We start from the raw sequence: 27,045 nt of genomic DNA, 5'->3' as shown, positions 1-27,045 counted from the left end.
CCAAACTACAAGTAAAAATGTAACCATTATTTCTCCAACCCTTCATATTTTTAATCTACTCCCAAATGAAAGCAGAAGAAACATGTTCCAGTAAGAACATCTTAGAGATGTGAAATACTCTGAAGAGGCAAAATTTTTTTTGTCCTGAATCCCTTTTACTGGGGAGCGGAAAAAAACAAAAGAAACAAAATCTTGAGAGAAACCAGAATTTTCAGACGTTCCATGTTTTGGTACTAACTTTATTGTAAATCTTGAAAAAGGATACAATAGAACATGAAATGAGAAAAAAAGCACATGGAAAGCAGTTCTGCAAAAAACATTAATAAAAGTAGGTCAGTGATGCTAGACCAAATTTGAGATATACTTTCTTTACCTTAATAAAGTTTACCATAGTTCTGGCACAAAGCCAGAAGGTGAGAAAAAAATCTCATTAGGACCTGAAAAACAGGGAGAAGGGAAGGAGTAGGAACAGAATTCTCAAATTCTGGAGGGTAAGGAGTATAAACTCCACTTCCAAAAGTGATTTGAAATTAAGACTCAAGTATTTTAAAACCAAATGCAATACAACATCTGTGATAGAGAAATACTATTCTTATACTCCTGACAAAATAGGTCTTGACTAGCCAGGTATTTAATTACCAAGAGAATCAGGTATAGACCTCAAATTCAAACAGAAAGCAACTGCCAAAATACGTTAAAATTCAAAGCGACTAAATTTAAAATCTGCTATTTCTCAGTCTTGCAAGAATCAATTAAGCAAATGTCTCCATTGCAATGGATACAGCTCTCACGGTACTCTCTGAAGCTTCACAAAACATAATGAATACTGCTTCAAGCTGTTATCATTTGGAAAATGGAAATTCCAAAATTTAGAAGACAGCAGAAAAAATTTTCTGGAGTGTATGTATCTAAAATTGCTCAAAAGTTTAAAATGAGATCTGAAGAAACAAATTAATTATGTCCTAGCAACAGCAGCTTGGGCTGCATTAGAAAAAGCGTTGCCAGCAGGTCGAGGGAGGTGATCCTTCCCTCTACTCAGCACTGGTGAGACACATCTGGAGTGCTGGGTCCAGTTCTGGGCTCCTCAGTACGAGAGAGAGACAGACTTACTGGAGTGAGTCATGTCAGCCAAGGAGAGGCTAAGAGAGCTGGAACTGTTCAGCCTTGAGAAGAGAAGGCTCGGGGCAATCTTATGAATGTGTATAAATACGATGGGGGGGAGAGTAAAGAAGACGGAGACAAGCTCTTCTCAGTGGTACAGACTGAAAGGACAAGAGGCAAAGGGCACAAACTGAAATACAGCAAATTCTGTTTAAACTTAAGAAAAAAAACTTTCTTACTGTGAGGGTGGTCAACCACTAGAACAGATTGCTCAGAGACGCGGTGGAGTCACCAGCCTTGGAGATAGTCAAAACTTACCCTGAGCAACCTGTTCTAGATGACCTTCCTCTGAGCAGGACAAGTGCACTAGACGATTCTGTGAAGATGAGAAAAATTCAAAGTGCATAATAAATTATTAAATAAAAAAGCATGTATATGTGTGTGAATATATATATACACACACACACATTTATACATATGTTAGTTAGGTCCCACAATAGCAATGAACAGCTTATAATAAAAGATGTGATAATCCTTATGCACAAACCGTGGATGAGCAAGACTTAGAATTGTGGTCTTAGGGTTTCAGTTTGCCTTCTTAGGAATTTCTTTCTGATTCTTCAATTTGTGTGAAAGAGCCCAAATGTATCACCATGAAACTGTCAAAACCATCAGGGCCATAGCCATGACAAATATGTGAAAGCTGACAATACTGAATATTACTCATTCTATTGGTAACCATTATTTTTAGTACATTAAAACACCTTCAAGCTGGTTAAAATCACCTTGCAGGGAATGAATAAAACCTTTAAAAGTGTCTCTACTTTCCATAGATGATAGCATTTGTCAAATATGGGTGCATTTATTACACAAAGACATTATTTAAAAATTGTGAAATCAAGTCCTCAGGTATCAGGAAATATCAGAATTAAGGTTGCTTGCACAAACTTATTTCAGCTCCCTTGTGTACATGCACTAAAATCCAGTCTTACACAAAAATCAAAGTGGAGAAAATGAAAACAAAGAAGTCACCTCATTCTCCCCTTCTTCTCAAAGTCAGCATCATCTACATCTAAGTATTTGCCTAATATACTTTTGTCTAAACTCTTTTAAAAAAAATACTAATGCTGAATACTCCACAACCTCCCTAAAGTTATGCTCACATCATCAGCTAAGTTCATGCTTGTATCACCTTGAACTTCAACAAACAGACATCCAAACTGTCAAGCCTCCTGCCTCTTGCTCTGCTTCGCCCAGCTGTGCCTGATGGCCCTGCAGAATGACATGCAAGAGGAAATCTCTCCTGTGACAGTTTCAGTTCTCACTGCGTAAGGGGTGTGGGAGCACACATCTTCCAACAACTACAGAGAAAACACATCCTCCATTGTTCTTGATGACCACTGAACCAGCCTGCTTGACTTAGTACTTTGGCTCTAAATAGAAATCTATTCCAATGTTAAACGACCCTTATCACGAGAACATTCTTCCTAACTTAAATGTCTTTTGCAGCAGCCCTTTACTTCTTGACTCATAGATATTGAGAAAGTTTATACTCTCTCTTCGTAGTATCCTTTCCTATAACTGGAGGCTGCTACCACATCTTTCTTAGTCTCCTCTAGTCTGAGCAAACTAGAATTCTTTCCAACTTTCCACATTACTTTTTTTCCCTACACTTCTGAGCATTCTCACTGCTTTCCCCAGAAAGAGACTGCAACTGGCTCAAAACCTTTCTTAAATGTGATGCCAAAACTGACCACGGAGTACCAGCTGAGGCCTGAGCAATGTGGAGTAAGTGAAATTATCATGTCACATATTTAAATACAGCACTTCTAACTATGCATCCTGGCAGAATGATTACCTTTTTTGCAGAAGCACAGTATTATTGACTTACGTTCAGATTATGATTCATCTAAAACTCTGGAATCCTTTTTTCCAGAACTATTGCTATTTTGTATTTATGTAGGGAACTATCTAATCTAAGCATAGCACTTTGCATTTGTCCTTTTAAACTGCATTATTTATTTCATGTTGTTTCTCTAATTTTTTTAAGCCATCTCAAATTCTAAATTTATCCTTTGCATAACTCAAATCCTCTCCCAGCTTGCTGCTTTCTGTAAAATTAATACATGTACTCTCTATGCCATTACTATCCAAGCCATTAACAAAGTGAAGAAATAATCACATTTGTTCCCTTCCACTGGACTTCTGCCTCTGTCAATGCACAGAATGAAGGTGCTCACTTGATAAGGAGCTATTCAGTTTTTTGTTTGACCTTTCTGTCTTCAGCTCCAAGAGTGACCCTAATGTTTTTTCCCATCCCCAGTTCCTCCTCCCACACAGTTAAGTGCCTCTCAATCATTCTTTCCTGTTTCTCCCACTAGCTCCCTGTCCCACTTTGCCTTATTCTGCCCTAAGAGCTTCTAGTACCATTCCAGTCTCTTCTCCAAACTGTCCTAGTTTGTTCTTTTATCTCGACAGCTTCAGCAGAGACACTAACTCAACTGCTCATTCCAAACTCCCGTTTGTCTACTTTACTTAAATCACCTGGTTTCATTCTTCTTGCTATTACAGACCTAGCATGGGATTAAGAATGCTGCTGAGCATTTGGTCAGACCAAAATCCTGTTCTCCATTCACCCTCACCACAGGACAATCAAAACAACATTGGCTAGCCATCACAGAAGTTTAGCTTTACAGTCAAGCGTTGGAATGAGCATGCTTAGCTGTTCTCTGCAGCTGGTGTACATGAGTCCAAATAAAAAAGGCAGAGTAGGTTTTGTACAGGTTGAATATTTGGATTTTTGCATGCTAAAACTGAAGAAGTTGATACCTGACACAAAAGCAGACCTCACCAAATATCAGGTTTCTTATCCAAAACATGGAGGTACTGTAGCACAGAATCATGTATATTAGAACGGACCTCTGGAGGTCATCTACTCCCACCTCCTGCTAAAAGCAGGTCTAATAAGAGCAGGATGCTTAGGGACTTCTCCAGTCAAGTTTTGAACATGTCCAAGGATAGAGATTCCACAGCTTCTCTTGGCCCCCTTCCCACGTTTGATCACCCTCATGGTAATTTTATTTTCTTTGTATTTACCAGCATGTCTCAAAGTAAACCATTAAAATTTATTTATCTGCTATCCTATATTGCTGTGAGGGGTGCAATTTAAAACAAGCAAACAAAAAATACCATGTTATGTACACCATGACTCTTTTCCAGGAAGCTTAAATACTACCACACACACAAAGCTTTCCTATATTCCTGTCAATAGTACTCTCTAGAGTACTATTGACATAGAGCTTTTCAGGAACTTTTTAACAAAATGTTCTCTAAATGTTTCTATTGGACATCATTGAGTAGTCAAAACCTGAACTTCTCACAGGAATGTACAACTAGCTCTGAAAAAATCAATTCCTGTTCGACTCAAACCAGATACTTTCCTTCTCATTCCAAGAAAATGCAGATATGGCCTACTACCATTAAGGAACTGGATTTCCCATCTTATATTCCCTTCCCTGGACCAGCTGCCCTACTCTTGCAATAATTCAAACTACTGGTTGTTTTGGTGTGGTCCTATCACAATCACTCCTTAAGGATTTATCCTAATTTTTATTACTCCTTACATATTCACTGGACTAAAACCAACCAACCAACTACATAACTAACAAAACAAAGAATGAGAAGGCAAAAAAAAAAAAAAAAAAAAAAAAAAGAAAAGAAAAAAGATCCTTAACTGCCCACAGACTGATGTCAGGAAGATAATGAACAGGAACTTAAAGCACTCCTTCAGGAGCAGAAGCTCAACCCATCTGATATTCGTGAAGCTGGTGGAATGATTCACATAAATGAAATGTTAAAAAAAAAAAAGTAGATATAACCTATTTAGAAACAGCAAAAATGGAGAACAAATGGCATTGTATGCCAAAACGTCATTGTCTGTTTCTGAGTCACTGACAACAGAAAATCATGTCTTAAGAAATAAAGTCAGAATACTAGCTGGAGTTTGCTACAGATACAAAATCTCACATATTATGGTGGTTAAGCATCTATTGCGTCTTGTTGAAAATACAGTTTCATTATCACAGAGGACATAAGACTAAGCGAGATAACCTGGAGCTTTCATGCTGCCATTATCAGAACATGCTTGAAATTTCTGAAAATTGAGGACAATTTCTTATGCTGAGAAATGTTACATCCAACTCAAGGGAAAGCCGTGTTCGACTTCATCTGGACAGATAACAAGTACCCTACTGTGTCATAGAGAACAAATACAGAACAAAGGCAGTTCCTGCCCCCAGGTCTTAGAATCAAAGAACATATTCCCAAACACATTTTTGCAAAATGACTTAAGCAGTCCCACCCCCTACTTGTGCTACTCCCTCAGTTGTGCCGCTATAACTGTTTGTAGCAATGCATGGTGAACCAGTTCAGGAAACTAGATCTGAGTTAAATCAGAAGAGGGAACTGATCTGAGGTAAAACAACCTTTACTTTAAGAGTTTACTTTTAACTTTTCAGTTCCCAGATTCAGTTCATTACATGGTATAACTCAGGTGACAGAACAAGGCAAGAACACACAACTGCTGCCTGAAAACTCTTTAGTCTAATTTGCCAACATGGACCCAAGGAGACCAGAAAGAAACAGAGAGACGAAGCAGAACAAGGACTCAAAAATCATCATCATAATAGGCAATAGTTTATTCTCGTGAATTTCAAACTCCATTGTTCTGAAAAAAGAGAGGAAACATTTAAAAATAAAGTATCAAGAAAGCTCCACTAAATTTTTCTCTTGTTCACGAGCACGTATCAAGTGTGAGCTTGCAACTATAATAATTTGTTGATTTTGATGACTGCTTGCTCTCTTTCTCCTTGGCCCGGAGGCAGGCAGCTACATTAATACAGTCTTGTAACTTGTGACTTACTGCCATATAGATACATGATTCTCAGTAGTTTAGGTTTTATTTCACAAGATTTAATCAAATGCTTCAGTGGGGAAATACTCTTTCACTCACTCCATGTACTATTATCCTGAGAGAGAAAGTGCATGTGCGCACATGAGTGTGCGCACAGCTGTTTATCCCTCATTTTGCCATATTTCCATAATGCCTTTATATTATGGCTCTTTCGCTGCCAAGCAATCCTGTTATCATATTTCTCCTTTTAAAATATTACCACTTTTATTTTTGACCGCAGTTTCTGTTTTTATTTAAATCTGCTCCTCTTACTTGTTTCAACATCTTATTTCTTGAGATGGGTTTCTAACACATACATTCTGCAAGATGAATTAGACAGTCACTTGTTGGGAGAAAAGTTAGAAGCTTTCAGGAGCACTTGGCTAACCTCTTGTCCTTAGGACAAGAAGGAAGCCAGCAAGGAAAGAATATGGTTTAGCATCTTCTTTAGTTAAACGAGAAGACTGAGATTTGCATGGATTATATGCTAATAGTGCTATGCATAAATATTACATTCACTCAAATGTGAATTTCAAATGCTTTGTGAAGCCAGGCTTGCAGAACTTTAACAGAAACCATAACCAACTATATTATCTGTCAGGCTTGGTCTTCGACACAACATTGAAAACAACTTGGAGTGCATCTGGCATATTGACAACATGATCAATCAGAATCACCTTATGCATCTTCTCAGAAAAGTAGTCATTACTTTAAAAAATGGGATAGCTTCCCTTCTAGCATAGAGGAATGCGACAGCTGTGAAGTACAACAGAACTACCAGCTCCCAGCAAGCAGCAAAAATAAGACCAGAATGAGGTCCACTACACCTGTTCCTAAGCCGAAATATACTCCAGTTAAGGCGTGAAGAGAAACAGGAGCAGCCATTTTCCCTGTGTCCCACCAGGTGCTTTTGGCATGCAAGCTGCATAAAGTTGATGTGGTGAAGAAAGCTCAGTAGGCCAGCAGAGTATGAACACCGCAGCTGAAATGTCCAGAGAATTCAAAACAAATATCTAAAACATTTAATTGCAAATGGAAAATGGCAACTTTATGAAGCTTATAATTCAGACAAATCCAGACTAACTTCTCTTGGGAAGTAGCTCACATTTTCCAAAGCTATCTTCCTATTAAATTTTGTATTTCTTATCTACATCTTGGAGATGCCTAGGGGTACTTACAGTACTCTGGAATATTTTCAGCACAGTAAAAACCATTTTTCACTAAGCCCTTCTCAAAAAAATTATGTTTAGTTCAAACCTTGACCTGAAATTAGCAGTAAACATGAAAACTTCCCCATGAACGACTGATGACAACCAACAGAAAACATGCAAAAACCATGTAATGTTGTGGGTCAGACTTTGAACACACAAGTATGAAGAAACATAAAACTGTCAGGCCCATGCCAAAACAACTTAAACCGTTTTTGTACATATATTTCATTAAGCTACGCAAAATAACTTTAATATTTGGCATCACTAGCAGTGCATCAGGTAGGGACCTGCTCCCAGTCAATGCCAGAATTGGCTAATTAGCAATTCACTTGATAAGGCTTACAATTCATTTTGATTTTAACAATCATTTTTCTTTCTATGCATACAATAAAGACAATTGTTTGCAATTTTTTTCTTCACTTGACTGAGAAAACCCTTATTTGCTGACCAGAAAGGTTTCCTAAATTAACTGATGGACTAGATATATTGATTCAGCTAATACCACAGCTGCTAAGGTGACGCTTATTTCAGGTAAATGTAAAAAATCAACACTACAGAGACTAAAACCTTTGCATAGCAGGTTTAATACATACTGCTCGCCTTCAACTTCTGCTGGGCAACAGGAAACTGCAAGATTATTGAAACTTCAGTAACTGTATTGCAGAAACACAATTAGCCTGATTAACTATACACAGCCCAACTTTCCTCTTCTGGACACCAGGTCAGCAGAATATAAATTGCAGTATTAGACTGGTTACATCAAGCAGCAAGTCAATATGACTAAAACCCTTTCTGGGAGAGTGACCAGAAATAAAAGCAGTTACATAAAGACTGCAGCAGCCCACAGAGCAGGACATCATTCTCACCAGCAGTATCATCAATAATTAACTCTTAGGAGCAGGCTGCTTAAGAAACTGGTAAAGGAGCTTTCATCTGGAGTCAATTCAAGTATAGTGTAACTCAGGCTGCAGTTTCATGATGTGCTGAAGCCCATCTAATGTAGCACTTTCAGAGAAAGTGGTCTTTTCCTTATCCCTCTTCCCACCTCTCCATTCCAAACCAAGCACTCCCACATCTTTTGTTAGGCTGGCACTAGCACTTGTGAGCAAACTGATACAAGTGCAAAGGAGCATTTTATTTCTCTAGTTTTGTATGGGTTGGATCAGTTTCCTTACCTGGCTCACTATGCAGCCACTCCATCGCTACCACTGCCAGAAGGGCCAGGGAGAAAGGCACAGCCACTGTCCGAGGAGAAAGGAGGACTGCTCCTTTCAGCAGCAGTGGGAACAGCGACCTACATGAACTGCTGTGAAACTGCACCCTGAGCACTCCTTTTTGAGGGATCTGTGATCTGTGGCCAGGGTGAAATGACTTAGTGGTCTGAGCCTAATTCTTTTACACAGTCAGCTGTAAAACAAAAATCACTACCAAAACTGGCACTTACAGATATCTGATGGTAGTTGAGTAGAAAGCTCGAGTATTATACAAAATTGAATGCTCTACCTTTTCACCTTCCAGAAAGATTCAACCACATTAGAAGAAGAGTGTTAGGAATACTGTGGGTAGTTAAATATTAAGTTCTCAAAAACAACAAAAAAAGCCACTCAAAAAAAATAAAGGCCGGCGGGAGGGGGGGGGGGGGGAAACGGACGTGTGTGTGTGTGTATAAACACACATTCTTATCCCAACACTTAAAACACTGAACAACATCCCTGTAAGATAACCATTTTTAAACCCATCAAATTATACTTCAGGAATTTCACTCAGTGTGAATCTGTGAAGCTGATCTACAGACTAAGTATATAAATGTACATCTATACTTATAAAGAGAAAAATAGTCTCTTCTAAGGCACGCACAAAAAAAAATAGGGCAGCATTAAATTTCATAAGCAGATGTTTTCATGCACAGTGTTAACTAATTTGTTTCAGTAACCGAGTGGGGGGGGGGGGGGAGGAAAAAAAAATCCATTAACTCCTTGTATGTATGCTTTACTGCAAAAGATTCCAGGAATCTATTGTAACTCTGAAAAACTTCTCTGTCACCATAGCACATTTTTCCCCAAAGGAACAGTGAGTCAAATTCAGAGTACCAGGAACAGAACTGCACTCAGAACTTCTTCTATAGAACTTGGGATGGACAGAACCTCCAAAGTTAGTGCTGAGTCTTCAGGAGGAAAAAAAATAGCGTTGTGAACTAAAAGGAAGAAACCAGCAGATAAAACCCCATTGAGTAATTACGAGGAGCTCTCCCAAACATTAGCTAACTACTGCACAAAATACAATTCAGTAAAAAATATGGTCAAGACAACTAAGAGATTAACATATAGTCATAACTGGCTACAACTACTAAAAAGGCAAACTGAAGAAAATGGACAAAGTCCAGACAAACTCCAATAATTAAAGGTATTTTAGTAAGATAAACAGCATTCTAAGTGTGTGCTATGCTTCTGAAATGACAATGCCCTTGTCCACACCTCCAGCTGCTCAATACTGCTGCCCTGCTGGACGTTATCATCTCATTGCTACTCCTACCAGCACCTGCTAAACTATTTTAGACAAAAAGAGTCAGGTCAACTTTAACACTATAAATATTACATCTGTGTTAACTCAGCATGTTTTGACTGAAAGAGGTTAGACAGCGCTTACACTAACACCAAGGACGGCACATAAGACCTCCAGGAGATAAGCAGGCATCAAGCTGCTGGGAAGAGGTAATGGCAGTGACTTCAGCAACCAGTAGAGCCATAACCTGTAGCTGATGTTTGCCTAGAGTGACCCTATGAAGGCCAATAGCTTGGTGAACAAAGATTCTTTTTATATTTCTTCCAATAAAAAGCGAAGTGAAGAAAATGTAGAAAATATTTAAAACTCTCAGTATACTAGATATGCTGCACTCCAAATTCAGTGCAGGAAACAGAAACCGACTTGCTGTATTTTACATTGGTATCACTCTGTGATACCCTCCAATCCCTTATGTCCCTTCAGCTACCAAGGTTGTAGGAGTCTTCCCTACACATTTTTGCCTTGTTTCACATGATTACAAAATACCTAATTTTAACATCTTGCAGGCATTCTCCAACCGATATGCTACCATCAGTGCAGCTTTACCATGGGTAGCATAACGCGTTACCGCCCTCTTTCACCTACGCTCTCATTAACAATTCCAAAAAAATATTAGTGATGACTAAAAGAACCCCTTCTTTTTGCTGTACTGGTGCTATTTATGCTTCTGCAAAGGCAAATATTGCCACCGTCCTACTCTTTACTGTGTCACTGAATCACTATGCAGTTAAGAACACAGATACCTTTACGATGGTATATCATGCCCAGGCTCCATTGCCTGCTTAATCGGAATTACTGCCTTAGCCAAAGACTTCATGTAGAAATACTGCAACGTAGATGCGACATTTTGTTAAGACTTGTTTACCAGGCTTACACAAGACTGAGCAGCTGGGCTCAAGTAACACCACAGCTAAAAGTTAATTACCTAAAAGGCAAGTAGTACCATTCTCCATCAAAGCTTCAGTTTTAGTTTTGAAAGAAAACAGAAAAAAGCCAACATTTCTTTAAAAGGCAAAGTACACGTTTTTCAAAAGGAACTACAGACACACATCTGATGTTTTAAAATAACGAACTTCAAGTTACCTAGCTGCCAAACCAAAACCAAACAACAGTAATAATTTAAAATGAAAAATATTCTTTCTACATTTATGTCTGGATAACACAGAAATGACAAATATTTTACAAAGCTTTCTAAGCTGCCAGACCTGCTATGAGAAATTTCAGTCCAAAAAGAAGTTTTCAATCACATATAACTGTCAAAGCAAAACTAAAAAATTACCACTCAAACCTAGCTATACTATTAAGCCAGGAGAATTATGTTCATGCGGTAACTTTCTGACATTTATGATTGTAAGGAAAGCTTGTATTAGATAACAGGGAAGACAGACATGTCTTATTTTGAAAAAGTGCCTGAAAGCGCTAAAAAGCAGCAGTAATGACTATGATCCTGCATTTTGAAGAAAATGCTATAAACTATTAAAAAACATGAGAAGTGACAATTATCCCCTTTTTCTAATTGACTTCTCATTCCAAATATCCAAAAGCTGTTTAAGAAGTGTAAATCAGTGAACTAATTACACCTACAAAAGTGCTAAAGAATTAGGCCTGGAAAATGCAAAAATCCCGGGAAGAACAAGAAACTGTGACTGTGTCCTCCTAAGTTTGACTAACAACATGTTTGTAGAGTGCCTCCTTGACACGCCACAAGGATTTATGTTTTGCATGTATTTGCAAGCCTGATGGTGCAACACAAAACTACAGGTCTCAGAGCAATGAAAACAGTTCATCAGCATGGCTGCGCTCACACAACCAAATCACCCTGTGATGACCGGCTTCATTCCTGGGACGAGACGCAGCGGCTTATTTACACGACTAGAGCAGGACCCCCTTCAGCCGAGCAGCACACCCAAGCTCCACGTTAGCCTGCCCCGACGTGCGGGGTACGCCGCTCCGGCAGGGAGGCAGCTCGGGGAAGACACGTTTAGGTAAGCGTTGAAAAGAAGGCGGTTTTTCCTCGTGAAGTTTCTTTAATGCGATGCAGTTTTACGGAGTGCTTTGAGAAGACACAGAAACAGGAGCTCCCGAAATCAGTATCATTTGGGGGAGGGGAGATATTAAAGGGAGGTCCCGTCCCGGCGACAGGGCAGGGTGCGCTCCGCCGCCCTCCCGGCGCTCCAGGGCTGCCGCCGGCCCGGCCCGTCCAGGGCCCGGCGCCCCCCTGCCCCGCGCAGCCCAACCCGCGGCCCGCCCAGGGGGGCGGCGGCGGCGGCCGCCGCCGGGACGCCCCAGCGGCAAGGCCGGGGCCGAGGCGAGGCGGTGGGGCGGGGGGGAGGGGGGGGCGGCGGGCAGCGGCACGTACCTGGCGCCCCTCGCCGGCGGGGCGGGGCGGGGCGAGGCGCCGTTACCGGGAAACGCGCAGCCGCTCCCGCTCCCGCTCCTCTCCCGGCGCGCGGCGCCGCCCGCCCCCTCCACGTCCACTTCCGGGGTGTGCGGGCCGTGACGTCAGCGCCCGGGACGCGGCGGGGAACCCGGAAGCGGGGCGGCTCCCCGGGGAGGGGGGGCGGCGGCTGGTCGTTAACGACTGGGGCTGCCTTGGCCGCCGCCGCCGCCGCCGCCTCCGCCCGCGGCGAGCCGAAAGGGAGCTGAACCTGGGCGCGCCTTTGTGTGTGCCAAAGCGCAGCGTGCTTTGCTGGGATGCTGCAAATGGAGACTTCATCCAGGAAAAGGGACTTTTAATAAAAAAGCACCCCGTGCACTAAGCCTGTGTTGTCTCCCGTGCCCCGGGGAAGCAGGGAGCCGGCTGAGGCCGAGCAGTGTGCAGGCGAGCTCGGCTTGCGGAGCTGTGAGCTGTGCTGGTGGGGATCTTGCCGTTAGATACACTCTGTATACAGTATTTAAACTTTTTTTCCCCCGCAAATTATACTTTGGCCTGATCGATCTGGAAAGTTACAATTTTCCATTCCCATTATAAGTTTCCATTTTGGTGACGTAGGAGTTTGTCAAAACTGTTTGTGCTAAAATTTTTAACGCCAGACACTTCAGGCCTTTTCAGCTGTGAGGACGCAGTGCTGCATTAGCCTATGCTAAATAAACGGCTAGCGACCGTGCTCCAGCCTCTGACAGATGAAGTGGACGAGGTTTCATGTCAGGGGTGTGTTTTTTGCTCTGCTGAAAACGTTTGCAGATTTGATCAAATTGCTAGCCTTTGAAGAAAGTGTATTATGCAGATGCTTGGTGGAGATTCTCATCTCTGAAGGCCCTGTGGATACACAGGAAAGTTCGGAGCTTGTCGTAGTCCCAAGGGTGGCCCGGGTGTGCGGTGTCCCCGGCGTGCGATGGAAACATCCCCCCCAGCTTCTAGTCATGCCGGGAGAGACCCGGGCCAGGGCCGCAGCTGGGTCTGCGCCGCAGAAGATACGTTTCTCGTGTGGGTTGCTCTCCGCTGCTCCACCTGCTATAAATGAAAGCAGGGCGCTTGAATGCTGTGCTCTCAGTGACTTTCTCTAGCACCCCAAGGAGGGAATACGAAAAAAACATTTCCATCTTCAATGCAGCAGATATTATAATGATTTGGAGAACTCGTCTATTTACATCTTACAAATTATGTTTGATATTTTGAGTTAAGCCTTTGGGTGCATTGAGATAGTATTTTACCCTGTATTTCGTATGTTAGAAAAAAGTGGAGCCTAAATGTCTGTCTTTTAATGAGACATTAGGGATGTCATACAACACTGCTGTGGCTGAGGTCTAGCTCATCAGCTCCCTTCATTATCTGTAGCAGAGTGGAAGAGCGGGGTAGGGGGGCACGACACATCACAGGAATATTTTAATGAACGTTTTTGGTAACTGCGTCGATATAAGCCGTCGCTACCCTCTTACTCCTACGTTTATGCCATCACCGCACTTTGAGAGTAATGCTGTTCTCGCTTTGCAAAGGGAAGCAGATTAGGACTCATGCAAATTAAAAATAGTCTTTTTTTTGTTGTGTTATTTTAAATTTGGATCCATTTCTTAATCTGTTTCTCCATCAAACTTCATCTCCTGCAACCCTAACCAAAAAAAAAAAAAGCAACCCAAACAACAACAGAAATGTACCAGTAAAAAGGCAAGTTTCAGGGGCTGCTTGCACAGGCGATACAGCTAAAAAATATTTATTAAAGCCCCGTCTGTGATGTTGATACACCTCTTTATAATTGCAGCTCCCAGGAGGGATTCAAGGAGGAAAAGTTTACCAAAACAAGGCAGAGAGGTGGTTTGGGGTTTGTTGTTGTTGTTGCTTTGGTTGGGTGGGGCTTTGGGACTGTTTGACCAGCAGAGAACTAGTGACCATAGATTTTAGGCTCTTCACATTACAAAGAGGTAGCAGGTTGTAAGAGGTATCCAGGTCTCATTAGAGGACTGACCCCCAAATCCCAAATATCAGCTAGCAGTGAAAAGGAAGCAAAGGTAGTGAATGGCAAATATTTATTTGTTGGAAGTTGGGATTTTTCTTTTTATTTTGTGTTTGCATCTAGCACTATGGAGTTCTGGTCCCTGTGTAGCCTTCTATGATCTACAGTAATACCAGCAAAAGGTTAATACTAGTAAAGATACTAATCCAGATATTTGATGTGGTACCTAAAGAAACTGAGTATTTCTGTTCTTTTGCAAAATCTGTGTCTCTTTTCTTCTTCAGTTTATTCTGTCCCTCGCACTGTTATAGCATTCTAAAATCACTATAGATATGTTACTTAAGCCAAAAATTTTAGACATGTTTATTAATTGCATGCACCAGAACAGTGAATGTCCAGTAAGGTTATTGAGATCAGATTTCAGAAATATTGAGCATTCACTGTTACATCTGAAATCAATGGAAGCTGTGATTTGAATATATGAGGTGCTATAGAACATCAGATGCATTAAAAGTCTGCATTATTTTGAATAGGGCATCCAAAATTAATAGAACTGTTTGGCCTTAATTTCAGTTCCCGATTTAAGCAAAAACATTATTTACTTCATGTGGATTCTGTGAAGGTAAATTAAAGTTTGCAAAACACTCAGATGCAATAGAAATAAGTACCATAAAATATCTTCAAAAACTAGGGTTTTACCAGTGTCTAGTACATGGAGCTGCGCTTAGAACAATAAGGAGAAAACAAGACATTGAATGGCTGCCTATTGAGTGAGCATTATTCATCCCATGTGCTGGATGAAACAAAGGTCCCCTGGAAAAAGAGTGTGTGGTCAAGTAATTAAGACTATATTGCAAAACATGTTGTTAATGACTACCAGGGTGTCTCAGATCTATAGAAAGTTACAGACCTACTTAAAACCAATGGGTGAATTCAGCATTTGTTACGTTGGCCTTTAAATCTGGAGAGCCTGTCTTTTTTCCCGGACTATAAAGGGAGCATAGGCAACATGAGGAGGTTCAAACTGCGCAGAAGGAACATCCTCCTTTGTATAAATTCTTTCTAAATAAACCAGGTTGCACCAGCTCATATCTGAGATAGATGACTCCCCTCAGACTGCTGCAGACCAGTTAGGCTGAACTCTGCTGTGCAGCGTTAGACCAGCTGCTGAAAGAATATTGTGCACATAGATAAAAACAGAAAGTGTGGTAAGTCACAGTGGTGTCACCAGGAGTAGATCATGCCATTCTAATACAATCACAGTCTCTTACACAAGAGTGATTCAATACACTAATCTATCTAGACTGAAGTAGAGAATTTGATACAATTACCCATAGAGGAATATTACTGCAAGTGGGGATGATGATAATTCAGGCCAGAATTGTAAGGTAGGTGTGAAGTTGGCTAAAGAGGAGACTACAAAAGCCTAAACTGAAAGGCAGTTATCAGGTGGGAGATGGATTAGCAGGAGCATTCTTTAGTGGCTGTGAGTAGCTTTTGAACATAGGACGTGCAAAATACTCATTAATGAGAGAGAGATAAGAGTTTGACATGCACCTGTGAAATTTGCAGATGACACTAAATCGAAAGGTATTGCCCGTAATGATCTTGCCTAGAATGATGGAAATGGGATGAAATTTAATAGTATAAAGTAAGTAGTGCACAGGGACAACAACAATAAACCTTTGCTATGAACGCGTCGGTTAGGGCAGAGGAGGAGGAAAGAGGTCTCAGACAGGTCTCAGACCTCCTGAGACCAGATTTCTGGGTCGTGCCTTGATGGTTAAGCCAACAGACAGACTGTCAAGGATCTGCAGCAGTGAATCATTTCTCTCTCTGCTATCAACTAGACATCTTTTGTGTGTTTGCCTGGACCTGATGCCTAAAGGAGTCCTTTCTGTTCCTGAGCTTTTGTTTTTCCCTCCCTAAATGTACATAATAAAACAAAGGACAGATGCTTTGTACCTTATGCATGGAACAATTAGGAAATTTAATTTGAAAGAGATAGAGTTTCAAAGAGAAAAATTGTCAACTGATAATCCTATGAAACAGTGGAGCTACTCCACTGAAAACAGCACAGAGGAAAAAAAATCAAAGTCTACAACAAGATCTGGAGACTTTCAAGAAAGACACTAACTTGATAATAGAAGGTTACACTGAGCACCTTGGAAGCAAGTGGCCCAGAGTGCTTGGGGAATGCTAGATAAGCCAGCCGGTGGCTGGATATGCCGAATGGGATGACTGGCTCTTCAACTATCTGTCTTCAGCACAAAGATGAGAAAAGTTTTTCTTACTGAGGGCTGCAGGCTGAATGACAGAGCATGAAATTTTCAGTGCTGTCAGTATGAAAATATTTTTCTTTTTTTTTTTTTAATTTAAAGACAAAATGTGACTCCAAAGAATCGTATCCAACATAGGAAGAGTTATTTTAGACTGCCTCATCATATCTAAAGAGCAGCACACCAGGGGAACCAAATATTTGTAGTGTCTATGAGAAGTGATCATGGTCTGAAGATAGTTCTTATTACAGTAACATAGATAGTGCTTTAACAATGCTTATTTCAAATGGTTGAAAAAATGACAAGTCTCATCACCTTGAAAAACTGAACAGAAAATTTGAATGAAAATATTATGAATGAACCCATTTTGAACCCCAAAATGTGAGAATATACTGCTTAACTCAAGAGTAGTGGCAACAGGAAAGAAGATTTTAAGGTGATAAATATAAACACATAACAAACAGATGAAAAAGGAAGTTGCTAATGAATACCAAGGAAACTAGGAATTATTGGAAATTTAGGTGAAACAGGAGTCAAAGAAAAAAAGTAGAAAAAGCTGCCAATTGCAGTATTTTTTGTTCCCATTCTCTGCAATACATTCTTTATGGTGTGCTCTTTGTCATCCTAGATTTTTATTTGTTTCTATTGATTTTATTTATATTTTTTTTCTTTCTGAAAGCTGCCTGCAAAACTTCAGCTGGCACAAAGACACTAAAACATAAAGCAAGATAGGACAAGAAATTTGGAATGACAGAAGGCGCCTTGTCTTTTTTTCTTTTTTTTTTTACACCACCCGCTCACAATTAAAACTTTATCTCCTCCAGATGACACACAGAAGGTGGGCAGGATTTTAGAAGCAGCTGATAGATGATCGTAGCAAGTAGGATGTCTGATTTTAATAGCTATCCTGCAATGCAACTCTCGTAAGCAGTTGTTAAATCCTCCTGTGGTTCAGTGATGGTAGAACACCACAGTCCTTCCCTCAGAAGTACCTACATTTCTGCTTTCAGCATCTGATAATGTGAAGTATTAACATCCTTAGTTCTCAGTGAGATAATTGCTGGTTAAGAGCACTCTAAACCTCACAGACATGGTTAGCAGCAGGCACCCAAGTATGCTAAGATTGATCACTTTATATTTGATTTTAGATAAGTCTGATTTACACTTACAATAATGGCTGTTTATACCACTTGAGCTGTGTATCAAATCTTAAAAATGAGGCGACCTAGTTTAGGAATCCTTTGCTGTGACAAAAGTATGTAAGGTATCACGGTTGAGAAGAACATTAATAAATCCATTACTTCTGTTCTTTCCTACTCTCCATCTTGTATTACATACTTTATGATAAACCACAGCATACTATTTAATGGCAAGCACTCTGTTTCCACGATAGAGTCCTCACTATTTAACATCAGCCCAACCCTTGCCAGCCTACAGATTTGGAACACACACTATTTTTTTTTTAATCTTAAAAATTAAACTTGTTTGATGATGAAGGCTACTATTTCCAGGGGTCAAAAAAAAAAAAAAAAAAAAAAAAAAAAAAAAAAAAGCCTGGCCTTGTAATCTAGCAGGTATGTTTAAGAACAGCTAGCTTTAGGTGCTGTGATTGTTGGGAAAAATTATCCCATGTCCTCTGGGCCACAGAAAATGCCTTTGAGGATAAGCCCCCCAAAAAAGATGGTGGAAGAAAAGAAAAAATCTCCATAGAATTCCATTTGTAGTTCCTTTTCATTTGTTCTTGTGGCCTGACTTCGATGGAATAGGCTTTTTTTTGTAGAGTGTATAAATACAGAGAATACATTTCATGAAAAATAAAAATATATGAACTTTTTCTGGGAAATATGATGACGTGTTACCTTTGATAAACACTTTTCACAAAAATTAAATTAGAAAGTTTAAAAAAAAGTACTGTGAAATAATGGAAACTCATGAAAAACCAGCATTATTCCTGAGTGCTCTGCAAGGCTTTCTTCCTTTTTGCTTGAAAGTTTTTCTTCTTTAATTCCAAATTCTTATTCTGCTTGTTGTTTACACCCTGAATGTGTTTCTTATGTCTTATTCTTGGATAATTTATTTTGGTTCCTGCTATTGTGCCAAAAGAATGATACACAAATATTCTCAAATTTGTCTTCAGCAGTTTTTGCAGAAACTCAAACATACATAAATCTGTCGTGACATTCACTCTTATGCTTGATTATATGTTCCTGAGAATTTTTACAGTCTGTTATGTCTTTGTTTTTCACTTTTTGCTTTTGCATTTATTGTAAAGATTAAATATATATGATCTATATTTCAAGTTCCCACTCCTAATTCTTTGGTCCTGTATATAGTTGTTCAAAGAAAATGCCAGACTGATATGAAAAGTTTTGGTGCAATGAAACAAAGATTGAAAGCAACTCTATTGGCAGAACTTTATGTCTGTGTTCCACTCTGTAGATATGTGGGTTTACAATGTAAACCTTGCAAAGTTATTTCACTGCTGTTACATGTGCAAACAATTTAATTGTACTTTGAATTTTGAAATATTAGATCTCAATATATTATTACATGATTTATTTTTGCAAGAACATACTTAGCCTACCTATAATTTTTCTGTTCCAAACTATCAATCCCTCAACTCCACAAATGATTTTTAAATAAATTATGCATGTTAGAGCAGATGACTGCTCCAGGGTATTATATAACTTCTTTTTTTAATTGTACAACTGTCATCTAACCAATTTGTGTACACATAATATGGAAAAGCAAATACATGTGCCTTTTTTGTTATGCAGTTTCAGTGCACCTTTTGGAATTTGAGTTGGAAAAAATGAGATCCATAAAAAGGCACAGCACATAAGATATCAGCATTTTTCTATTATTCTCACTGGATAAAAAGAATAATATGGTTTTCGCAGAGTGACCTGACAAGGATGAACTAAGAAATCTTGCTAATGATAGATGATTTTAGTGGAGGTATTTATATTGAATTAGTGTCTATAGTGCATATGGACATGATAGGTAGACACTTTGTAAAAAGACTAAACCCATAAATTACCTCTGCCAGCAACAGCTGGTAACTTGATCAATGGCCAAAGTATTGCAGCAGATTGTTATCATCATGTATTGACCAATAAACAGTCCAGACAGAAAGAAACCTAAATAACAACAAAAACAATGTTAAAAAGCAAACAGTTCACTCCCTTTCCTCTCCTTCCCCTTTAAAAAACAAAATAAACCAAAAACAAACCAACAAACTCTCACAAAATAGAAAGATGCATATTGTACTATGAAGCTCCTCAGATTGGAGGTCTGACCAAATGTCAAAGGATGTAGGGTTAGAGGCAAAAGCCTTAACCAAAATGTCTCACTGCCAGGCCTGGAGAATTACCTCTCCTATCTCATCTGTACACATTGTATGTTCTTTGAGACAGTTGCTCACTTTTGATGTATTTTGTACACTGCTTAGTCAGGTGTGAGCCTAGCCTTATCTGGAAACAGCTAGAGCTGTCATAGAACTCACAGCTTAGCCAAAATTGGGGGTCGGGGGAAGGGGAAGGAATTATAAGAAAGGGTTGTGAACCTGGTTGCTTTTGGTTCACAAAAAATTCATATACAGTGCCTTTCAAAACATGAAAATTAAACGCATTCTCTGACTCATTAGCTTGAAAGTGTCTGCACTCTGATAACACGTTTCTGCCAGAAGTACCATGTTGTTCAGCGACGCTGATCAGGACCCTGGGTAGTTGTCTAAACTAAAGAGTGTCTATCTTGTTCGCCTTCATTATTTGTCTGGAGAGAAGAGAAGGCCAAAAGATGAACATCACACATTTGCGTTGCATTAATGCAACAACCTCCATCAGTCTCTCCATTCAAAAAGTGATTAGATGGGTATGGAATCGGGAAACCTTACCTGGAATAGGAAAAGTAGAAACCAGAAATCTGTTGCTGTTTGAAGAGATCTAATCCTTTTCCCTCGGAATAGAAACTCTTTATAGTGAATGTTCAGCCATCAATTTCCTGAACTTATTACATACCTGCAGGTAGGATTCCAGCCAGAGTTTACTTCATTCCCAAAGCCACATCTGTTTTACTATAGAAAGTAATCTGTTTGCTATTCCACACACCAGACAAAAACCACCTGCTATTTCAACGTCTTAAGTGAAGAAACCATAGCTGTGTCATACCTCCCAAATTTTGGTCCCGTTCTCTAGAGAGAGAAAGCTTAATCTTAATCTACATAATAAAATCCATTTAAATCATGCATTACATACGGAATGGGAGAAATCAATAAAATGTCCAGAATGTAAGAGCAACTCCATAAAGGTGCTATGAATATATAGAAAGGTGAAATTCCAGAAATGAAAATGACTGTTGCATTTCTTGTGTGATAACCTTGCATGTGGTTGGTTTGAAGTTTACATTTATTAAATTCTTGGTTCACTAGGACTCCATATCAGATTTGAGAAGGCATACAGCTTTATTGATATGTAAATAGATGTTTGAAGGCTGGGAAAGCAGATGTGCTATGGATTTTCAGGTGTAAATTAAAAACTCAGAGAACTTAAAGGAAATACAATCTAGGGCAGAGAACTTAAAGGAAATACAATCTAGGGCAGAATACACTAGTTTTTAGTAAAAACCATAACTAACTCACAAACAACAGTGCATACAAATAGCTCCCCATTATCCCAGGTAACGTGGGTAGGTTAGAACAATGGAAAAACTTAGGTATTACAAGGAATGTTGGGAGCAGGAGGAGTATTTGGACAACCTTAAATCTGAAATAATAACCTATATAGGACCTACACCGGTTTAACTCTCTATGACAGTTAATCTAGATAATGAATGGTCTTTCCAGCATCCTTGAAAGACGATATTGAGGTGGAAAGCAAAATAGAGCCAAGATGGCACACGAAGAGCTATGTGATACTATTTCTGTACTGAGGCCAAATACCCCAAAGTAAATAGACTTTTAGATAAAAAACACAGATTATGGGATGAAAAATTAAGTGCTTGTATGTTAAGTAACTAATGATCGGTTTATGTCATTAATACTTGGCATTTGCCGGTTCTTCCTGGGAGACTTGCTATAGAATTCCTTCTTCAGGAAAAAGAAATAAGATTTTGGATTTATTTTTGCTTGTTTGAATGTCTCCTTGCTTTTTATAGTTTTTTTTTTTTGTCAGCTTTATATTATTGTTTCATTCACTACAGTAATAGCTAATAGTCTATTCTCAAATGCTGTTGGTATAGATGAAGCTAGTGATGAAAAATCTGTTTCTCATGAAGTATTTCACTGATGGACATTACAAGGCCCTCAGTAATATGCAAACTGTTCAAGACTATATGCTTTTCCTGTACTGTCTGCCTTGTAATGTCAGTCAGTTTAGTCTGCTTCCCAAGTCTTAGAGTCCAAAGGTAGAGGAAAAAGTCAGCTCACACTTGCCTATTTTCTGGGCCTTAGATTTAATAGTTGCAGAGCTTCTGCTTCTGGCCATACCACTGTTTACAACAGGGATAAATACTACAGAGAAGCAGCTTTGCACTAGCCAGGACCTACTCAAGATCTATATGCTAACCTACAAGTCTTCCAGTTACTCTCTCATTTCATGGGTAATAGGTCTAATCCTATTAATCCTATCCAAGTCTTTTGACTATTGTCTTGAATGTTGGAATAGTGTCTTTCACTAAAAATGAGTGCACATATTTTTAAGGAGTTCCATAAAATAGTTTTATATCAGGACATAATTGGTCTCTTACTGTAGAAAAGAGTCAGTAGTATTTTGCTAAGACCTCCTAGCTGAGAGGAAAATAGAATATTTCTGTAAGAGGAAACTAATTGGAAGAAGTCAGGCTTCATGCCTACCTTATACTGCTGTGAGGGTGTAGAGATGAATTAAAGAACATCCATTTACCATCGTGAATATTTCTAGAATAAATAGCTTTGTTGCCTTTGGTCTCTACAGATGTCCTCTGCTGGAATAAAAGATGATCTGATGAGACTGTTTGTGAGGATAGTTATCAAAAGGCATGGCTATGTCTTAACGGCTGTCTTTTTCCAAAATTCTCTCTCTCTCTTCTGTTTCTTGAGTTTTATTACTTTTAATATTATCTCACTTTTGCCCTACTTCTAATTTTATTAACTGCATTTCAAAAGTATCAAGATGTTAAGGTTTGGAGCACCATGAGCAGGATACTGAACAAACTTAATTAGAGATATTCCTTGCCATGAAGTCTCTCATTGAAGCTGAAGTTCAGTAAAGAGAGTGTAGTATAGTGAAAAATAAGGTGAGAATTAGGCATAGGCATTAGTAATAACACATGGTTACTTGGTTTGTGCTATCTAGTCCAATTAATTTGTAGAAATATAATAAATATTTCCTTTTAAACTAATGCAGCCAAGCCAATGAGGCCCACCCAGTAAGGTCTCCTGCACCCAAAAAAACTTAATCCTTATTTTTGACTATCTTTCCAGGAGCAATTAGCATGGTCAGATTGCAGTGGTCCTACAACCCGAGGCCCACATTGCAGCCAGAAAATCTGGCCCTCATTGCCTTTATTTGTTGAGGCTAACTGTAAAGTGTGAGACATTCTTGAATCAACAAGTACTGAGAAGGAGCCAGCACACAAAATATGAGAGTAAAACATTGCAGCTCTATGAATTCATCAGTCTCCAAAAGGAAAGCAATCTTAGGTCAATTCTAGAATCAACAGAACTTTTTTTAAGAATGCAGACCTATTGTTTTATGACAAAAAGCCGAAGAATGCAGTGTTCTGTTAAACAAGTATTTCCAATTTTACACACCTTAAGATGTAAAAATGATCAGCTCTTTCAGGTGTCTTTCATTTTTCTTCAATTAAGGGTTTAAGTTTAAAGTAAGCAGCCTTGATAAATTAATTGTATGCTATTTAGCAGTCTTAGTTATCCAACTTTTATTATTACTGTAATTTCATTGAACAAATGTGAATGTTGCAAAAGTATCTATTCAGTATAAGTGATTTTGCCATGTTGCTTTTACTTTTATATCCTGAAGGTCAGATATTAGGATCATTACCTTGCAAATGGACCAAGCCCTGCTATTTCTCACCAAGGATTTAGGGACAAGTTCAATTTCAAATGCATATTAGCTTACATTCACACACTCTTAAAGACATATAGGTTTGAATAAGAAAAACATCCAAATAAAATATTGTACATACATTCAGGATTTATTCAGCCTTCTTGTTCTATCTTGTCAGCTTTACATTGGTAAAGATTATAAATATACTCCTACTAAGAAAAGCTAAGACAAAATTATCCTTGTGCTACCCAGTGGGCTACACCTGAGTTAATCTGGCAGGAAGAGAAGGGAGGAAGGGGCATAAAGATTTTTTTTTTTAAACATGACTGTTTACAAATTATTCCAGAATGAGGTTGTGAATTTAAAGCACAATAACCAGTTTGGAATAACTCTGCACGTGGACATTCCCATTTCAGAGTAACTGAACTTTTTTATGTTTTTTTTCCTGGGTTACCTTATTTCACTTGCAAGGTTTATCCTATTCAGAATAAGTGTTTCCCAGAAGGGGAGCTTTTTCACGAAAAGTATTTCAGTCAGTTTCACCACATAGAGAGAAATTCACTTTCTATGACTACACAAAAAGTTAATTCGGTACAATAGATTTTGACAAAATAGGAATGAATATTGCAGGTACTCCACCTTCCACTTGCACTGATGCATTATTAGTATGACTTGGCGCGTGTATGCCTCATTTGTCAGCATATTGCACCTGCCACCACAGGCAATCCCTGTAGCCATGTTCTAAGCCTTAAAACCACAACTAATCTTTTAAAGTTGAAATACAAAGCAAGGAAAAATTGTTTTCACCCTTCATCACTTCTTTATGATCTGAAAAGACTACCTCAATGGTAGAGGAAAAGGTCTGTTTCTTTTTATAAATAATAGTCTTAACATTTTTTAAATACCAGTGCCTCACTTCCCTTTCACTGATGCAGTTTTGTAATAAGATCTTTGGAGATTTGTGAGATGCAGTGGTCTCCATTTTCATTTTAAATGGTCCAATATTTTATATACATGATAAAAAAAAGACCAATTAAGATGAGGAAAAACTGCATTTCAGTTTAGACACTATGCCAGCATTACTATTATGGTCTCCCATGATGCTACTGAAGTCTTTAGGGGGAAAAAAATACTTTGAGCTCAGTTCTTCATTATTACATCATTGTAAACTAGCGTTCATTCTATGCAAGTGGTCTGAGTTATGTCCATAATAGCATCTGTGAGAAGAAGCAGTGTGCATACGCTCCAGCAGTGGGAACAGAAATAGCTGCGGCTCAGATTATAGCCTTACCAAGAGCTTGCCAGGATCCTTCATAAGGCAGAGAAAATGGTTACCTTGGACTTCCAATGCAAGAAACAAACAGAAAAACAATGGATTATTTTTGTAGAGCTACACCTTCTGTATAAAAACTATTTTCACAACAGCCACCTATCTATCCAAATAGCTATTTTTAATCTTTGAGGAAGAACTTTTACTGAAAAAGAGACCATTTAATATTAGGGAAATGAAAATATCAGATTATTTTAAAAATGGGGTTTTACTGTATCAGAAACAAATGCTGAATTCTTTATTATTTTGACTTCTCAGTTCACTAGAGAAGTCACTAGAATACTTTGAGCACTCCCTGTGCATAAACTGTTTATTTTTTTAATAAAAAGATGCATCTCAAAACTTTAAATGCTGCTAACAAGTTTCACTATAATGTGCTTTTTAAACCATAACCTACAGATGTTGAGTTAGGACTATTCTGCCTTTGTGAGGGCAATAAAGGCTGACGCAGTTTTGCTTCTCGTCCCAGAGCAACTCACAAAGGACCCTGTACTAAGGTGAAACTCTAGACCTATGGCTGATGCCTGTCCCTTCTCACACTTTTTGGGTGATTTGGTGTCAATACTAACTAGAACACAAGCACCAAGGGAGAAGAAAGCCGCTTGGGCTCTGATCTGACACTGGCTTGCAGCAGGCCGACTCTGACTTCAGAACAGTAGATATGAACATATCATCAATTTTTGCTTAGAACATGTCCAAAGTAATATTATTTTTAGATGCCACTGTGAGTTCTAGAATTTTAAAACAGTTCTTGGTTTGTCATTCCGATTTATGCCTCCACAGTCTCAAGATACACCTTACTTGTTTTGTGACATGCACATTTTCATCTACTGTTGCTTGCCTTATACGTGTGTCAGCAGTTGCTGCTTGGGTGGGGCGACTAGACAATAACAGGGGAACATTCTTTAGTTTAAACCTCCTACTCAGGATATATATTCCTGAGCTTTCCAGTCCTGTCAGTTATAACTAAGCCATTAAGTTAATCATGTTGAATTCAGAAAAAGGTGCTACCCGAAATCTGTCAAAGTAATTATTCTTCTTTATCCTCTGAGGTAGGAGTGTTCGGTGTGAAATAAACATTTTTTAAGTGTTCCACCATAGCTTTCTCGTCCTCTTCAAGATCGGCACCGTCTTTCATCTCCCACCTGAGAGAAAAATAACTTTTTATTAATGTTCTTAGTATTTTAAACCAGTTTTTAGAACAAGCAAGACAGTAAAAAAATGGTTACCATCAATTCATTGCCCCCCAAACTGTGGGGTACATCAACTGAAGTTACTGAATCATACAAAACACAACCCAAAAAATCTTGCCCTATGCAACTGGCATGTTTGTGAGACAACTGACACAAATTGTCAAAACTACACCAAAATCTTACTCATATCTAGTGTAACAGTGTGTTCTTTTTCTGTCACACGTTGGTAGAAGACTGGCTAGAAGCCACATAAAACTAACGGAGAAAAAGTGGAAGAGCTCACAAGGGTTTTGAGAAGGGAGGTTAAGCGGACACTCTCAAAACTCTGCAAGTTTGCAGTCAAAACTCAAATGCCACCTGATATTCAATCCAAAGATTTATTGTGAATGATCATCATTCTCTTGCAGTGATACTACTAAATTAAAAAATACTACAAAACTGACTGGCATACCTATCATCCCCAGAAATAAACAATGTATCACAATCTTCCCTTTTGCCATGTGAACACTCAATTCTACTTTAGGACAAAATCCTAATACAATTGAAACTGAAAAAGTGAAAGAGCAAAAGAACAGGAAGATGATTTTGCTTTTATTTAGTAGTTAAATCAAAACACCTTAAGGGTCATGCAGCATCCCCTTGCAGAAGATTAGGGTAATAAATGCAGAAATACTGCTGATACGTAGCCAGTTAAACTTTGTCCCACTTTAAGGAAGAGGGAGGAGGACAAAAGAAGATTGCCTCCTCTCTCGTTATGCCTCTGTAAAGCTCAGAAATGTGACCCTATCTCTTTTATGAAATTCTGAAGATTTTCAAGAGCTCGGCATCCCTTTAATATTAATCTCTTTCTGTTCTAGAATGATAGTGATGTGTAGGCTCCCAGTTCATACCAGCTAAAGACAAAAGGGAAAGCATACAAAGCAGCATGATTACTGACTACAGAAATCAGATTTTCAAGTATTAAATATAGTAGATTATAAC

The 27,045-nt window shown here is 38.9% G+C and overlaps 2 protein-coding genes across 12 annotated transcripts in view; both read right to left on the bottom strand.

Moving 5' to 3' along the window:
• The window catches only part of LOC112980274 (cotranscriptional regulator ARB2A homolog), a 275,231-nt gene extending 262,895 nt beyond the window's left edge, over window positions 1-12,336 (bottom strand). For 3 of the 5 annotated variants that reach the window (XM_064499851.1, XM_064499855.1, XM_064499852.1), the window contains exon 1: window positions 12,185-12,335. The gene's annotated coding sequence lies outside the window, so the exon portion shown is untranslated. Of the gene's footprint in view, window positions 1-12,184 lie in introns of all 5 variants that reach the window. The other 2 variants (XM_064499853.1, XM_064499856.1) reach the window with 1 other exon arrangement.
• An 11,060-nt stretch (window positions 12,337-23,396) lies between these two features.
• The window catches only part of LOC112980273 (uncharacterized protein KIAA0825), a 251,439-nt gene continuing 247,790 nt past the window's right edge, over window positions 23,397-27,045 (bottom strand). For 6 of the 7 annotated variants that reach the window (XM_064499842.1, XM_064499841.1, XM_064499846.1 and 3 more), the window contains one exon: window positions 23,397-26,016. In XM_064499842.1, the coding sequence (XP_064355912.1) occupies window positions 25,902-26,016 (115 nt within the window). In that variant the 3' untranslated portion in view covers window positions 23,397-25,901. The remainder of the gene's footprint in view (window positions 26,017-27,045) is intronic. The other variant, XM_064499843.1, reaches the window with a different exon arrangement.

The sequence above is a fragment of the Dromaius novaehollandiae genome, chromosome W, assembly GCF_036370855.1.
Source record: "Dromaius novaehollandiae isolate bDroNov1 chromosome W, bDroNov1.hap1, whole genome shotgun sequence".
NCBI lineage: Eukaryota > Metazoa > Chordata > Aves > Casuariiformes > Dromaiidae > Dromaius > Dromaius novaehollandiae.
The sequence above is the reverse complement of the archived record's forward strand: the minus strand, read 5'-3'. Positions and strand labels throughout refer to the sequence as shown.